The following is a 16,293-nucleotide window of genomic DNA, read 5'->3' on the forward strand; positions in this document are numbered from 1 at the left end:
CCCAAAGCCTCAAACACCGTCCGAAGGGAGCAGGCTGGGAAGCCAGCTCAGAGGCTCCCAGTTCTCCACGTGGCTTCTCCTTTCACCTAGAAGGAAGCTCCTTGTCCTGCAACCTCAAATCCTGAGCTGCAAGCCTCCAAACAGACCAGGAAGGGAAGAGGGGGCAGCAATTCATCCCAGCTCCGTCCCCTGGGACTGCATCCACCTAAACTCCCTGCTCTCCGGCCATCCTGATGCTGGTTGGTTCAATTCTACAATACTGGGTGAATACCCCTAGGCGACCAGAAGTTGCTGATAGGGTCCACAGAGATGATTTGGGATCAGAGCTCTTGATGTCACAGATGCCCCTCAAGTAACTGTGCACACTCCCCAAACAGCAGAGGTCTCAGCCATGGGCTGGGAAAGCTTCACGGGGAGGTGGGGTCTGAGTGGACCCGGCAGCACTGCAGAGACTCCAGCGTCAGAAGAACCCACATTTAGGGACTTCCTGGTGGTCCCGTGGTTACGACTGAGCTTCCAGTGCAGGGGGCTCAGATTTGATCCCTGGTCAGGGAACTAAGATCCCACATGCCATCATGGGCCAAAAATAAAAAAAGAGAAAGATCCAAGTTTAAGTACATCTTTGGCTCCTCTGGCTGGTCTTGGGCAATTATGTCACCTGTCTTATCTTCCATTTCCTCAGCAGTAAAAACAATGATCATTGCACCTACCACCTAGTGTTGTTGTGTTAGTTGCTCAGCCGTGTCCAACTCTTTGTGACCCCATGGACTGTACCCCTCCAGGCTCCTCTGTCCGTGGAATTCTCCAAGCAAGAATACTGCAGTGGGTTGCCATTCCCTTCTCCAGGGGATCGTCCTGACCCAGGGATCTGAACCTGGGTCTCTCACATTGCAGGCAGATTCTTTACCATCTGCGCCACCAGGGAAGCCCACATAGGGTTGTGGTGAGCCTTACACGAGACAACCCATGTAGAAGGGTCAGGGTAAGTAGTTGTGGGGTAGAGAGGGTGTTGGGGGAGGGGGAGGGATGAGAAGGATGACAATGGTGATTATCTCAATTCTCCCCCACCCATCTTTAAATTATCCTGCCCTCTGGAGCCTGAACCCGTCAATTCAACAGCTCGTGCAGTCCTAACACTTGCAGACTTTACAAAGTGCTCCACCTGGCACCATCTTATGGGAGCTTCCTGACAGTTGTGTGAGGTCAAGAGAAGGGAAATTCTCAGTATCTTCACATTACAGATGAGCAAGCTGGAGCTCAGAGAGGGTGAGTGACAGCCCTTAAGTCACACAGCTAGAAAGTGGTGGCACTGAAACAACACCCAGATCTTCTCTCCGTCTTGTGGCCCCTTTGCCTCCCGAGAGGGGAATCAGAGGAGTCCATGGTTTGCAGGGCGCACGCTTTCCTATAAGACCTGGGTCCTGGCGGAGAAACACTCAACCCCCTAGTCACCGAGAGCGAGCCCCGCCCCTCCCTCCCAGGGTGAAAGCCGGCCCTCTGCGGAACGGAGCCACCAGGGGGCGCTGTGCTCAGCCCGGGTTGGGGAAAGGAACGCTGCCTGGCATCGGGCTGCACACTGGAGCACGTCTACGGCAGGAAGAGTGAGGCTCCGGGGCGGGCTGGGGGCGAGTGAGGAGCATGTGTCCTGCCGACACCAGAGATTCAGTTTCATCTGGGCTCCTGCACCTGCTAGGACAGACCCAACCCCAGAAAGGAGATTGCAAAAGCAGAGTGAGTCACTGTCCAGCAAACACTCATCAGACCTCTGGAGGCTGGTCCTCACCCCTCTGGAGGCTGGTGAGGAGAATCTTGTGGGCCGTTGGCACCAAGAACTGAGGACCCACAGCACACCAGGCCCAGTTCTACAGGCCTCACCGGGGCTATCTCGGTCCTCTCAACAACCCTTCAGGTATTTAGCCCTATTCAGACATGAGGAAACTGGTTTAAGGTCCCACTGCTAGACAGCAGCACAAGTTCATCTATCCAAAGCTCATGGCCCTGCCATTCTCTGAGCTGCTGGGAGAGTCAGACCATGAGGGCTGGTTTTATGAACCAAGCTGACGGGGCTACAGGTGCCCAGACATTTGGCCGAACATTATTCTGGGTGTGTCTGTGAGGGTGTTTCTGGGTGAGATTAATGCTTGAAACAGTTGACTGAATAAAGCAGTTTGCCCTCTCCAATGCGGATGGGCCTCACCTAATCAGTTGAGGGCCCGGACAGCCCAAAAGGGTGACACAAGGGAGAATTCACTTCAAGGTGGCTCAGGGGGAAAGAATCCGCCTGCCAATGCAGGAGATGCAGGTTTGATCCCTGGGTGGGGAAGATCTCTGGAGAGGAAATGGCAACCCACTCCAGTATTCTTGCCTGGAAAATTCCATGGACAGAGGAGTCTGGTGGGCTGCAGTCCATGGGTTTGCAAAGAGTCAGACATGACTGAGTGACTGCGCATGCGTGCACGAGGGAGCATTCACTCTCTGCCTGTCTTCGAGCTGAGACATAGGTCTTTTCCTGCCTTTGGACTCAATACACACTAGAACTTCCACCATCAACTCTCCTGGACTTGGACTGTAACTAACTATTCCATCAGTTCACCTGGGCCTCCAGCTTGCTGGCTGCAGAACTTGGAACTTCTCAGCCTCCATGATCTAGTGAGCCAGTTCCTTTTAATACATCAATTCTTCTTCCTCTGTATCCTAAAGGTTCTGTTTCTCTGGAGAACTCTAATGCAAAGACTTGTTCCTTGGGCTTCCAGGAACAAGTCGGCTGCATGTTTGGCTGTGGAATGCCCAGCTGCCAGAGGCCCTATCTCTGAATGTCTAGAACAATCATCTGATTTGGTCCAAAAGTCCCCTTGTTCCCAACGCCCCAACAGGAAGCCTGGCAGGGAGGGGACCTGCCTGGCCAAATGAACAGAGCCAAGTAGCAGAAACCTTGGCTTTCTCTTTCTTTCTTTTCTTTTTTTTTAATGCTGAAACAGTTCCTAAGTACTCAGGAAGAAGTGTGTTAACTCTCCAGCGCCCCATTATAAACAGCAATACTGTCTGTGTCCACTAGATGGGGCCACTGGCACAGCAGAAAGGGCAGAAAGGCGACTCAGGAGAGAACGTAGGCAGGCAGAGGGGTGCATGGGGCTGGAATCTTCAGTTGGGATCTCCAAGTTGGATTAATGCTCCCCAACCCTATCTTGTATCACTTCTAGCCAATGGTGCAAAAGTTAATCCTGGGGTTCCCAAGCACTTTGGTCAGTTTTCACTGTAGTATCTCTTGGATTTTAGTCCTCAAACCCAGTTTTTCTCTTGTGAGTCACCAAGCAAAGTGGGCAGGATTATAGTAAAGGAAGTCCTTGCCCTGAAGCCCCAGGCCTCCAGGTGGGGGCATCTCCTTGTCACGCCTGGGATCTGTTTCACTAGAGAAAGCACCTGAGTACCTTTCACCAGGGCATCTAAAAGCTGATGAACAAGCATTCCTGCAAGGTGGTCATGTGAAAAGGGAAGGAGACAAGACAGGAAGGAAGGAGGAAGGCAGAGAGAGGAAAGGAAATGGCTTTTCTCTCCAGCAAGAGGTTCTAATCTGGCCACAAGTTCTCAGCTCTCAACCAACATTCCTGGTGCTGGGTTGAGTCCTGCAGTGAATCTTTCTGTGCCTGCTCACAGGGGCAGTGCTGGACACTCCCCGGGATGTCTCTAAGCCCTGATGTGGTCAGAGACCTAAAGGCAGTGTCGGAAGGCAGGAGTTTTCACCTTGCTTCCCCTGCTTGGAGCCAGTTCAGGTCCCAGAGCACCCTCTCCTCCATCAGTAACAAATCCGGCCCTGGAGGTCCGCGATGGCTGTCTCTCACCTGCCACCCTTCCTTAGAACCACAGGACAACATACCAGAATGCCGGCTGTGGGGGGCCTGAGCCTGACCAACACCCTTGCCCATCATCTCCTCCTCCCCCCTGCCCCCCGCCCGCCACCACCCCTTTCCAAACCTGTACTGCCTGGCAGCTGAGAAGCTCTGCCTAGGCCTCTGTTGCCATGGCAACAATGTGGCTTCCCCCAAATGGGAAGCTGGTTGCCAAGGCCCTTGTTGCCAAAGGCTATAACAGCCACCCTGGTGTGTGAAGAGGGGGTGAGAGCTCTCCGCAGGGGTGGAGGGTGGCCGAGGAGGTTGGGAGGAAGGGAAGCAGGGGGTTCTCAAGAAATGGTAGGGTCCAGGCAGCCTCCCAGCTGGGGCGAGAAGCACTGGGCCCTGAAGGAGAGAAACAAGTATCTCCTGGCATCTCGGCGACTGCTCCTCAAAGGTATTAGAGGGAAGAAAGGGGACCCCCTACAAAACACAGCCAGACAGGCCCCCTACCAAGTAGGACCGAGCAATCCAAGCCCCCCTGGGCAGAAGAAGAAATGGTTTTGATTCTTCCCAATTTCAGAAGAACAGCCCCCAGGAACCCCTCTGTCTCACTTCTCTTGTGTATCAGACACGCGCACAAGCTGGGTCCAGACAGAGCCGGTCCCCGTGGCCACGAACAGCATTAACTACCAGGATTGCAAACCTCTACATGTCTTATCCCTGGGCCTGTCTCAGAGCCCATCCTCAGTACTGCTCATGAAACGCTTCTCTATGGAGCAGAGCTCTCACCAGTGGACAAGAGGGAAGGAGGACACCATGAGGGCTCATCCCCTTCCAGAGTCAGCAGAGGAGGGCTGGACGGAGCCGGGGTCCTCAGGGAATACTACAGAGGCTGCTCACCGCCCTGCACCCACAGCCGGCACCCAGGCCAGCTTCGGTTTGCTGATCCGGCGTCTGTGCCCTGTTACAGACTTTAGGTCCTGTATGCAGCCAGTGCCCGGCCTGGGCCCAGAGAGGAGAGCCTGTTCCCTCCACGAGGCCCCATCCTGCTAGAGAGGAGCTCAGAGAGAAGGTTGAAAGAGGAGGTGAAGGGCCCAGGAGGCAGGGGGAAGCAGACGGCTGGTAGAGAGGCAGGGACATGTGCAGGGGTGGCACAGAGAGCAGCAGGTGGCAGCGGGAGGCGAGGGGTGATGGTGGAGGGCTAGTCTGAGCGCCCAGGACCAGAATGAGATGTCCAAGGGCACCAAGAACGGCCAGGCTCCAGTTTCCCAAGTCCAGCACCCCAGGAGCACCCCAAGCAGAGCCTGGCCCATGGCACCCATGCCTGCCTACCCCGCCTCCCCTCAAAACCTCCTCTTCCCCAACCTGGAAGGAAAAGCAGGGGTACCTACCCCAGGTGCCAGCCCCTCGGGTGGGGTGGGGGAGATGCTGTCCCCGCCGCCCTGGCTCCGGGCGCTGAGCTGCGGCGACATGGTGGGCGACTCGTCGATGTACGGCATGGTCTCCGAGCCCTCCGGGGGCCCCTTCTGCTCCTCATTCCCCTCTGCGTCGTAGTCGTCCGCCCCGTAGCTGAAGTCTGGGACAAGGAACAAGAGAGGCCACTGAGAGTCCTCCACCAGGGCTGCCAGGGACCGGTAGCGCAGTGGGCGGCGGCGGCGGCCCCCGGCTGCCATGGCCCCGGCCCCACCATCCACGCCCGGCCCGGGCAGGACTGCGTGGCCCGGGCGCCGGCAGGCACGGCGCGCTGCGGTTCAGGGGCCGCGGGGAGTCCACGGGGGGCGGCTCCGTGGCTGCCACCCGCTTAATAACATGTCAGTCGCGTACTTCGAGCTGCTGTTTCCTTTGCCTCCTGCCTAATTCCAAGTCTAAAAATTAACAGTGGGAGCAGGAGGCAGGACGCTTCCAACTCTCCCCTCTGAGTCACCATTTTGCTTTTTATAGGGAGCAGGGAGGTGGGGGCGGGCCGAGCGATGTCACTTCCTGCGCCCCTCCTCTTGGGGACCATTGTACACGGAGCTCCATCCCTGGCTGGTGGGGAGCAGGGCCGGGTTCTGGGGGGTAAGGGGCTGAGGAAGGGCCCCCGAGGGAGCCCTCGCCCCTCTGAACAAGGCTCCGCGCAGGTCGGAGCCCAAGGCTGGCAGAACGTGGGCGAGAAGGCGGCCCGGGCCTGGCAGGGACCTGGGGGAACAGCAGAGTCCTCAAAAGCCGGCACTTATTTCTGTAATTTCCACGGAGGCTTCCTTCGGAGAAGGAGGGCAGAGAAGGCCGTAGGGAAGCCAAGCTGCCGTTAACCCTGCTGGCGCTGCCAGCACCGCTGGGAGGCCGGAGCCCACGCACAGACACACCCTCCCGGGGACAGCAGGCCGGGTCCTTGTGGCGGCAGGGACAGGACAGCACCTCAGAAAGGCCTCCACCCGACTCCATCGGTGGGGGGGTCTCACCTGCAGCGGCCTGCGGGACCCTGCTCCACCCCCACCCCTGGCGGGGTCTGTCCCATCGCCTCCTCCAGGGTGCCCTCCCTGCTGTCCCAGGCCGGAACTCCTACAGCGTGGGGCCTTCCAGCGCCCCTGGTGATCCTGCCCATCTCTCCCTGAACCCCTGGGGTGGGGAATGGGTGTCAGCCCTCGCTGAGGGCCCAGCACTCATGGCCGACACGCGGCGGGGCCTTGGGAACGTGTGCAGAGGGTGACTGGGCAGAGGAATGCACTGTGCCGCTCGGGTCCAAGGCTTAAGCCAACTTCTCGGCGGGGGCCCTGGCTCCTGCGAGGTCACAACACGCGGGCCCCCGGGGCAGCCGGCAGCCTGAGAATGGTGTCAGCGGGTCACCAGGGCGCCCGGCCACGGCCACACTCAATCCAATCTGGCGCTTTGGCAGCTGAGGCCGCCGCCCCCCCACGGCCTCACTGCACCTGTTCCTGCCGACTTCCTCTCCTGTGCCGTCCGCCCAGTAAGCTGTCAGGGCCGTGAGCTATTATTTTTTTCCCCAGGACACACGCACATGAAGAACCAGAGGGCCTAGCGACCCAGCTGCCGAGATATGTGTGCCCTGCACGCAGGAAATGGGACCCACTGATGGGGGCACGCAGGAATTCTGCTGTTTCCAGGGGCCGAGAGGAAGAAAAGCCACAGCATTCTGCCTGCCCGAGTCTGGTACTGTGAAGGGGCCTGGCTGTTTGGTGAGACCTACTCACTCTGGAGGAGCAGAAGGGAATGAAAGGCCACATTAACCCTCCGTCTGTCCTCCAGGAGGCTCCAGGCTGCCCTGTTAGTGCCTGGAGTCAAGGTCAGGGGTGTGAGCTACGGTGAACCCTGCTCTGGCCAACAGTTCAGGCTCCTCTACGCTGGACCAATTCCCAGGGGTCACAGGACCAGCGCCTTCACTCTCAGGACATTTCCCCAGGGCAAGGGTAGAAGGGCCACAGGGAGGGTGGTGAGGCTGGACTCTACTGCACAGTCTGGAACTACCTAGGCCATGACAGGGTGGGAAGTTTGCTGCCAGCTTCCCCGATGTGTGCCCAATTCATCCTTATCAGAGTGGGGGCCGTGGACCACAGCTCAGCCCAGCCACGTCGGTGAAGCTGCTCTCATTACCCCCAGGTCACAGACAGAGTCTCTGAGTCTCAGAAAGCTTTGCGCAGAAAGGATCTCAACCCAAGTCTGTCTGTCTCCAAATGCCATCTTTCCCTTTCTGAATCTCATTACTTTCTAGAGGAATCTCTTTCCATCAGTACAAGGATTGGAGAAGCCCTGCTTGTCAGGGGAGGCTGACCAAAGAGGCAAGGTGAGAGTCCCAGCCACAGCAACGGGGATGCCCAGGGGTGGAAGAGAATGTCCGTAGAGCTCTCTGCAAATTCTCCTGGATACTGCCCCTTTCATTTCACACTCCAGGAGACCCTGACAGTACAGAAAGCCAGCCAGAGACCCTGGAAACTCCTACCAGAAAAGAAGGACCTATAGAAAAGATAGAGACACCACCCCTTTGAGAAGGAAGGAGCCCTAGGAACTTGGAGGATGTAAATCTGCCAAGCACAGCCTTCAGTCTGCATAGGTCCCCAGATAGGAAGGCTGAGTGGACATGGCTAGGTCATCAGGTGTCAAAAGAGGGAGAAGGGGATTTCCCTGGTGGTCCAGTGGCTAAGACTCTGCATTCCCAATGCAGGGGGCCCAAGTTCCATCCCTGGTCAGGGAACTAGATCCCACATGCTGCAACTAAGAGTTCGCATGCCACAACTAAAGATCCTGCAAGCTGCAATGAAGATCAGAGATCCCGCGTGCCACCACTAAGATCTGGTGCGAAATAAATAAATACTGTAAAAAAGAGAGAGAGAGAGAAGGTAGAAGACGCTGCTGACAGCCAATATCCATTTCCCCTCCTAGTATCAGAAATCTTACTACCTTTGGAGTGGCAATGTGCTCAGTGGCTGCTCTGCCTAGTGGTACAGGGTATGTGATGAAGTTCTGGCCAACGAGTATTAAGTGGATATGTGTAGAACTTTGAGGAAAGTTTCTGAGATTGTTTCAGCTGGAATGTATTTTTCCCCTCTCTCCATGCTTCCTCCTTCTGTTACCAGTTTGGAAAGCAGATGGGACGGCTGGAGCTCCAGCAGCCATATCTGAACCACGAGGTGACCTTGAGGATAAAAGCCAGTACTGAATATAGTTGAGCACAAAGCTAGGAGCCTAGGCCAGTGATGGCACAGTGAGCCAACATATCACCCCAGGACTGTCTATCTCTGGACTTCTTCTACATGAGAAAAGAAAAATGCCTGTTATTTAAGTCACTGTTATTTAGTTTCTATGTTATATGTAGTCAAACCTAATTATAACTGATCCAGATGGTTTTCCTTGACATTCTCTCTGGGTGCTTTTCCTACTGCCTTCACTGTTCCTTCTAGTATCCTTGGTAGGATCCTCTTTCTCTGTCCACCCCTTAAAAAATTCCTTTTTTTTTTTTTTGGCCGTACCTTTGACTTCTGGGGTCTTTCTTCCCCAACCAAAGATTGAATCCATGCCCCCTGCAGTGGAAGTGCAGAGTCCTAAACACTGGACCATCAGGGAATTCCCCCAAATTGTTATTCCTACACATCTTTACAGGCTTTCCTGATGGCTCAGTAGTAAAGAATCTGCCTGCCAACACAGGAGACATGGGTTTGATCCCTGGGTCGGGAAGATCCTCTGGAGAAGGAGGTGGCAACCCACTTCAGCATTCTTGACTGGGAAATCCCATGGACAGAGGAGCTTGGCGGGCAACAGTCCATGGTGTTCCAAAGAGTCAGACTCAACTTAGTGACTAAACCACACATCTTTATAATAGAATACTGCTCAGCAATAAAGGTTTTCCTGTGGCTCAGGTGGTAAAGAATCTGCCTGCAATGCGGGAGACCTGCGTTTGATCCCAGGGTTGGGAAGATCCCCTGGAGAAGGGAAAGGCTACCCACTCCAGTATTCTGGCCTGGAGAATTCCATGCGGTCGCAGAGAGTCAGACATGACTGAGCGACTTTCACTCAGCAATAAAAGGGACAAGCTACTGAGACACAAAGAAATGACTCTTTACAGGCATTATGCTAAGTGAAAGAAGCCAGATACAAACGAACACATCTTGTGTGGCTCCACTTACATGAAGTTCTAGAACAGACAAAACTAATTTATGCTTGGAAAAAAAATGAAAATAGCAGTTGCTTGTAGGGGTCAGGTGGGGACAGGAGTTGACTAGCAGGAGCACAGGGAATTTTCTAGGTAGATGGAAATGTATCTTGACAGGGATATGTGGGTATACAGTGATGCATTCATCGACTTCATCAAATAGTACACTTAAGATTTGTGTGTTTCACTAAATATTGAACTCTAGTGATTGATTTGCATGTTAAGGTGTCGAAGTGAAACGTACCTAATGTTTGCAACTTACCCTGAAATACATACAAAACAAGATGCATTGATGATGTTCAAGAGGAATGGATAGATGTGTGATAAAACAAATGGAGAAAAATGATAATTATAGACTCCAGATGGTGGGCCCATGGGTGTTCACTATAAGATACTTTAAACTTTTAGGTAGGCTTGAAATTTTTCACAAGAAAATGAGGGGGAGAAATTGGTGTTCCCCAGGCTTCTGTCACTTTCTTTACTCCCCTCTCCCAAATTTTGTTTATATTCTAGGGAGAGTTCTGGGCTACAGACCCATCTCTTTGATTGTTTCCTGCACATCTCCACCCCCAGGAAATTCAAACCCAACCTCTTCCTGAAGTTAATGTGCTAGATTATTCAAATTGGAAACCAAGGAGTCATTCCAGATCCCTCCCTCTTCCTGTTCATATCTTACACCCTGAGATATCCCCACTCCTCATCCTTTTTCCCATCTTCATCAACTCTTACAAGGACAATACCAACACTCTTTCCCTGTGAGTGCCAGACTACAAATCTGATGATTCAAAATTCAACAGTTCCCCATTCACTTCAAGAGCACAAGCCAAACTGCTCAGTAAAAGGCCTTTCATGGTCATCATTTGACTCTTCCTTTACAGAATCATATTCTGCTATTCTGTAATATCAGACATTTTCTAGGTATGTCCCTGCAAGCCCCTAGATATATATATCCAAATCCTAACCTTGGCACTCATAAATGTGACCTTATTTAGGAAAAAGTTCTTTGTACATGTAATTAAGTTAAGGATCCCTAGAAAAGATGACCCTAGACTAACTGCATGAATGCGTGGTAAGTTGCTTCCATCATGTCTGATTCTTTGCGACCCTATAGACTGTAAGCCCGCCAGGCTCCTTTGTCCATGGGATTCTCCAGGCAAGAACACTAGAGAGGGTTACCATGCCCTCCTCCAGGGGATCTTCCCGACCCGGTGATCGAACCCATGTCTCCTGCATTGCAGGTGGATTCTTTACCGCTGGGTCACTGGGGAAGCCCTCGAGACTAAGACGGATCTGAATCGGATGATGTGTCCTTGTAGGTAACAGCAGGGAGAAGACACAGACACACAGAAGAAGGTCATGTGAAAACGGAAGCAAAGATTGGAGTTATGCGGCCAGAAGTCAGGGGGTGCCTGGAAACACCAGTTGGAAGAGGCAAGCAAGGATTCTCCCCAGCTTAGTGCCTTGGCAGGGAGCATGACCCAGCCAACACCTGGATTTTGGACTCTGGCCTCCAGACTCTGAGCAACTAAATTTCTCTTGTTTTTAAGTCACCAAGTTTGTGATAATTTTTTCTAATGGTAGCCCTATGAAATTAACACAGTGCCCTAACACACTCATTGTTACCTACCTCTGAACCTTTGCCCATGCTGTTCCTATACCTAGAACCCCCTCTTCACCACTTGTCCACCCAGCGAAGTCCTATTTAGCCTTCAAATACAGCTCAGTATGAACCCTTCTCCTATGAAACTCCTTGTCTCCTTCATATAGAAAGTGCTTTTGCAATCCAATGAGAAAAACCCAACTTGCTAAATGAGTTAGAGAAATGAACAGAAAATTAAAAGAACTACAAGTGCCCAGTGTGTAATATGTATATATTATATATATATATGTTAAATGTAACCTCAATTGTAACCAAAGAAAATGCAAACTTCTATATTTTGCAATTTTCCTATCAAATCAGCAAGGAAAATACCCAAACTTGTACAGGAACAGGCATTCTTAGAATTTCTTGGAGGATATGTACAACTGGCACAACTTTTCTGGGGTCAGTTTGGTATCAAAAGCTCTAACAGTTGGTATAGTTTTGTTTTTTTTCTGCACTGGGTCTTCGTTGTGGTGCATGAGATTCTCCAGTTGTACAGGATGGACTTACTTGAGGTGTGAGGGCTTAGTTGCCCCATGGCATGTGGGATCTTAGTTCTCCAACCAGGGATTGAACCCAAGTCCCCTGCACTGGAAGATGGATTCCTAATCCCTGGACCGCCCCAGAAAGTCCTGGTACAGGTTTTAATCCAGCATAATCTAAGACTGTGTACTAAGAAATTAATTGTAAATGTGCATAAAATAAAGTTATAAGATTGTTAATCACAGGGCTGTTTATGATTGTGACATTAAAAACAAGCTGAATGATTAATTATAGGGAATTATTGAGTAAATTATGGTATTTCATCAAGATGAACTACTATGTAGTCATTTAAAATTATATGGATGATTTACATCATCTTATTAAGTAAAAAAAGAAATTAACAATAGTATGTACAGTATGCTGTTGTTCACTTGCCCAGTCATGTCTGACTCTTTGCGACCCCATGGACTGCAGCACACCAGGCTTCCCTGTCCTTCACCATCTCCCGGAGTTTGCTTAAACTCATGTCCTTTGAGTCGATGATGCCATCCAACCGTCTCATCCTCTGTCGCCCTCTTCTCCTCCTGCCCTTGATCTTTCCCAGCATCGGGGTCTCTTCCAATGAGCTGGCTTTTCACATCAGATGGCCAAAGTATTTGGAGGGAAAAAAAAGTTTACATGCTTATATCTGTATGTTGCCTGAAAGGCAACAACACAGAACAATTATAAAGCATTCAGATTCTGAGCACTTGGGAGAAATTATTAATTCACAGTCTCTGTCTCTAGGCTACTAGCAGACACTGTCTTCTACTCAGTGTCTAGGTTCTCTTCTTCCCTTATGCTAGTTTTATATGAAGTGACAATGAACCCAGTCCCAGGCAAAATATCCTTCCTCTGCCTCTCTTACAACCAGGAGTGGCCATTTGACATAGTTCTGGTCAAGGAGATGCTAGGGAAGGCCTTTGGCAAAGCCTTTGCTTTAACAATTAAAAAGGGACTTTTCACCTTGAACTCAGATGTGATGACTGGAGCTACAGTGGCCATTCTGCTGCTATGAGGAAATAATCAAGAAAGAGCATAGACCTTTCCCTGATGCTCCTGAGCTACTTTCACTTTCACTGAGCTATAAGCCACACTAGAAACAGCCAACCTCATTTCTTGCTAAATAGGAACTACAAGCCCCTATATATTGGGTTTCCTGCCAATTAAAATGAACACAGTCTTAAGTGAAATCCTTACAGTCTAGTAGAGGAAGACAGTCCAATAAGCACGAAAACCTCCTAGGTGCTATGACAGAAGCACCTCACAGGCAAGGCAGAGAGGTGGGAGGAAGAAACAGGATGGATAAGGGAGTGGCTGGATGGGCTTGGGTGATACTCCAGGGAAGGCAGTTGATCACTGTGGCTAAGAACAAGAACCCTGGGTTCACACAGCTGCAACTCCAATCTGGGCTCCATCACTTCCTAACTGCTCTGTGCTCAGAGGCAGCCACTTACAAATGGATACTGGTTAAACCAATGGCTGTGAAAGAGGATGACGTAGAGATGGAGCACATACGGCTACTTTGAGGATTAAGCTGGATAACGCAGGCAAAGCACTTCGCACATAGTAAGCACCCAATAAATCTTAGCTGCTATTATTAATATAATTAACTGAATCTCGAAAGATGTGTGGGTGCTTGCCAGGCAGATGGGGGACAGGAGCAGAGTTCTAGGCAACGAGAAGAAGCTTGGCAAAGGCACAAAGTGTGAAACAGCAGGGCCCCTTAGGGGGACTATAAATAGCCTGGCCTGGCTGGAAAACTGAGTGAGCAGAGGGAATGAGGGGCAGATAGCGCTGGAGAAGTGGGCACAGACCACCACACCAACGGCCTTGTGAGCTAAGCGTTAGGCAGGACCCACTGGGGACAGTTGATTTGGACCATTATCCGCAGTGGGGTCTCACCAGGCACATTGTTGCTGAGCATTGCTAACTTTAGATAATTCCTCCTGATGCATATGTTCATCTATGGAGTAACAATGCAGGCAGCATCCTGTGACCTCCAGATTGCCTAAGAATCACCCAGATTGGGACCACATGTGATCACAGAGTTACCTATTTCAGGCCTGTGATGGAGCCTCTGCCAGATGCCAGGATATGAACCAACCAGTCTCAGATCATCTCAGACATGCTCCTTTTGGGTAATGTGAAGAGGTGGCCAGAGGCGGTAGGTTCAAACCCAAATGACCAGCCTTCACTTCTACCACCTCCAGCTCTAGTAGACACAAGGGGGAGGAAGGGGCACCCAGATGGCTGGAGGCACACAGGTGTCAAGCTATTTACAACCTTCTCCTGAGAATGTCCAGTGACTGACGGACATCGCCAAGAATCTACCCTGGTATCCTGAAATCCCCAAAAGAGATCCTGAGGGCAGCTTGAGGGATCTTTCCAATCTCCTCTTGGACACTCTAAGAACCTGTGGGTGCATTATAAAGATGAGTTCCAGGTGTGGAATGGTCCTTCCCTACCATCAGGGGAGGGACAAAGGCTGATAAACTCATTTTCTGCCTTAGAACTGACAATAGGAGTGGGGGTGGGGAAACCTTTGGAGACAGCAGAGGGAAGCTCAGGCCTGACCATGCTTCCCACTAAAGCCCCATCAAACATCTTCAGAGAGCATCAAAAGTCTCTGTATGTAGAGACTTTCCTGGTGGGCCAGTGGCTAAGACCGTGCTCCCAAAGCAGGGGACCCGGGTTCGATCCCTGGTCAGGGAACTAGATCCCACATGCTGCAATTAAGAGTTCGAATGCCACAACTAAAAATCTCGAGTACTGCAGCAACAAAGATCAAAGATCCCGTGTGCCGAACTCATACCTGGCGCAGCCAAAAATAAGTCTCCATATGCCACTCGCTGTGTCAGGTGGTAACAGAGCCAGGGGCACAGACTCCATCCCCCCTTCCTGAACTCGCAGGGTGGTTCTAGCATGCTCACTGTCATCCGTGCCTTGCCAGGCCCTGTGCTGTGCACCCACCTCTTTTCACCTTCAGAGTGAATCTTACAAACAATATGTTGAGCAAAAGAATCCAGACACAAAGAAGCACACACTGCACGATTCCATTCCTATGAAGTTCAGCAGCAGGAAAACAAACCGATGAAAGTTCACAGGAGAGGCTACCTGGGGGTTGGCCGAGGGAGGCGGCGGGTATTGACTGGGAAGGAGCATGAGGGAACGTTCCAGGTTACTGGAAACGTTCTACATCTTGATCTGGGTGGGGTACATGAGTAGACGTATGTAGGAGTTCACATTAAACTGTATGTTTAACATTGGGCTTCCCTGGTGGCTCAGCGGCAAAGAATCCACCTGCAATGCGGGAGACGCAGGTTCGATCCCTGGGTCGGGAAGATCCCCTGGAGTAGGGCATGCAACCCACTCCAGTATTCTTGCCGGGATAATTCCATGGACAGAGAAGTCTGACAGGCTACAGTCCATGGGGTCACAAGAGTCAGACACGACTTAGCAACTAAACCACCACCACCATGCTTAACATTGGTGCGCTTTAAAAAGATTTTTAAGGGGCTTCCCTGGTGGTCCAGTGGTTAAGATGTCGAGTTTCCGATGGATGTGGCCCAGGTTCCCCAAATGTCACAACAAAGAGCCTGCAAGCTGCAACTAAGACCTGGCATAGTTGAATAAATTTTTTAAGAATTTGTTTTTAATTTAAAAAAATTTTTTTAATTTAAAACCAAATTAAGTAGTACCATTATGATTCTCATTTATAATCAAGGAAGTGAAAGCATAGGGGGTTAAGTCAGTTGCCCACAGTTTAAAAGGCTGTTAAATGGAGAACCAGTCTGAATACTACTAGTGTGACTCCAGGACCTGTGCTTCAACCATTATAATAGGTACGACCTGTACAAATAGAAAAAAATAAATAAATAAACCACCTAGGCAGGTTGCTCTCAGGACCCACGAGGGGAAGAAACAACCTGTGTCAAAGCCTGAGGGAGAGGGCCAGCTGGCAAAGGGTCTGGGGGCGCCTTGACAGAACTGAGAGAAGAGGGGAAGGAAGAGGCCGCTCCCTGAGGGGACAGAGCTTCAAAGAAGGGGCAGGACCACGCCCTTCTGCTCAGGGCACTGATGAACAGGCTGGTGCAGCTGAAGCCAAGGTCCTGTTATCCCTTCTCCTGTATCACTCAAGTCCTTCCAATTTGCCATTCCTGTCACTGTTGTTGAGTTGCTAAGTCGTGTCTGACTCCCAAAGACGGTAGCCCGTCAGGCTCCTCTGTCCATGGGATTCTCCAGGCAAGAATACTGGAGTGGCTTGTCATTTCCTCCTCCAGGGGTTCTTCTCGACCCAGAGATCAAGCCCGCATTGCGGGCAGATTCTTTGCCGCTGAGCCACCAAGGAAACCCATTCCTGTCACTAGCTCCCAGCAAATGGTTAGGCCCCCTTCTCAGACCTCCCCTGGATGCCGGGCAGTGGATTCAGGCCGGTGATGCTCCTGCCGTGAAACCACGCGCAGGTGCTTTCCCGATGTCAGCCCCTCCCCCAGGAGGTACCCAGAGCTGCCGCGCGTGCGCACTCAGTCACTTCAGTCACGGCCAATCTTGTGACTCTATGGACTAGAGCCTGCCAGGCTCCTCTGTCCATGGGGTTCTCCTGGACAGAGGAGTGGGTTGCCATGCCCCCCATCCAGGGGATCATTTCCCCC

General features: G+C 51.6%; 1 protein-coding gene across 2 annotated transcripts in view; it reads right to left on the minus strand.

Annotated features, from left to right (window-relative positions):
• ABR (ABR activator of RhoGEF and GTPase) overlaps positions 1 to 16,293 on the minus strand; it is a 186,652-nt gene that overhangs the window by 93,109 nt on the left and 77,250 nt on the right. For both annotated transcript variants that reach the window (XM_065910848.1, XM_065910849.1), the window contains exon 2: positions 5,222 to 5,406. In XM_065910848.1, the coding sequence (XP_065766920.1) occupies positions 5,222 to 5,406 (185 nt within the window). The remainder of the gene's footprint in view (positions 1 to 5,221; positions 5,407 to 16,293) is intronic.

The sequence above is a fragment of the Muntiacus reevesi genome, chromosome 18, assembly GCF_963930625.1.
Source record: "Muntiacus reevesi chromosome 18, mMunRee1.1, whole genome shotgun sequence".
NCBI classification, from domain to species: Eukaryota; Metazoa; Chordata; class Mammalia; order Artiodactyla; family Cervidae; genus Muntiacus; species Muntiacus reevesi.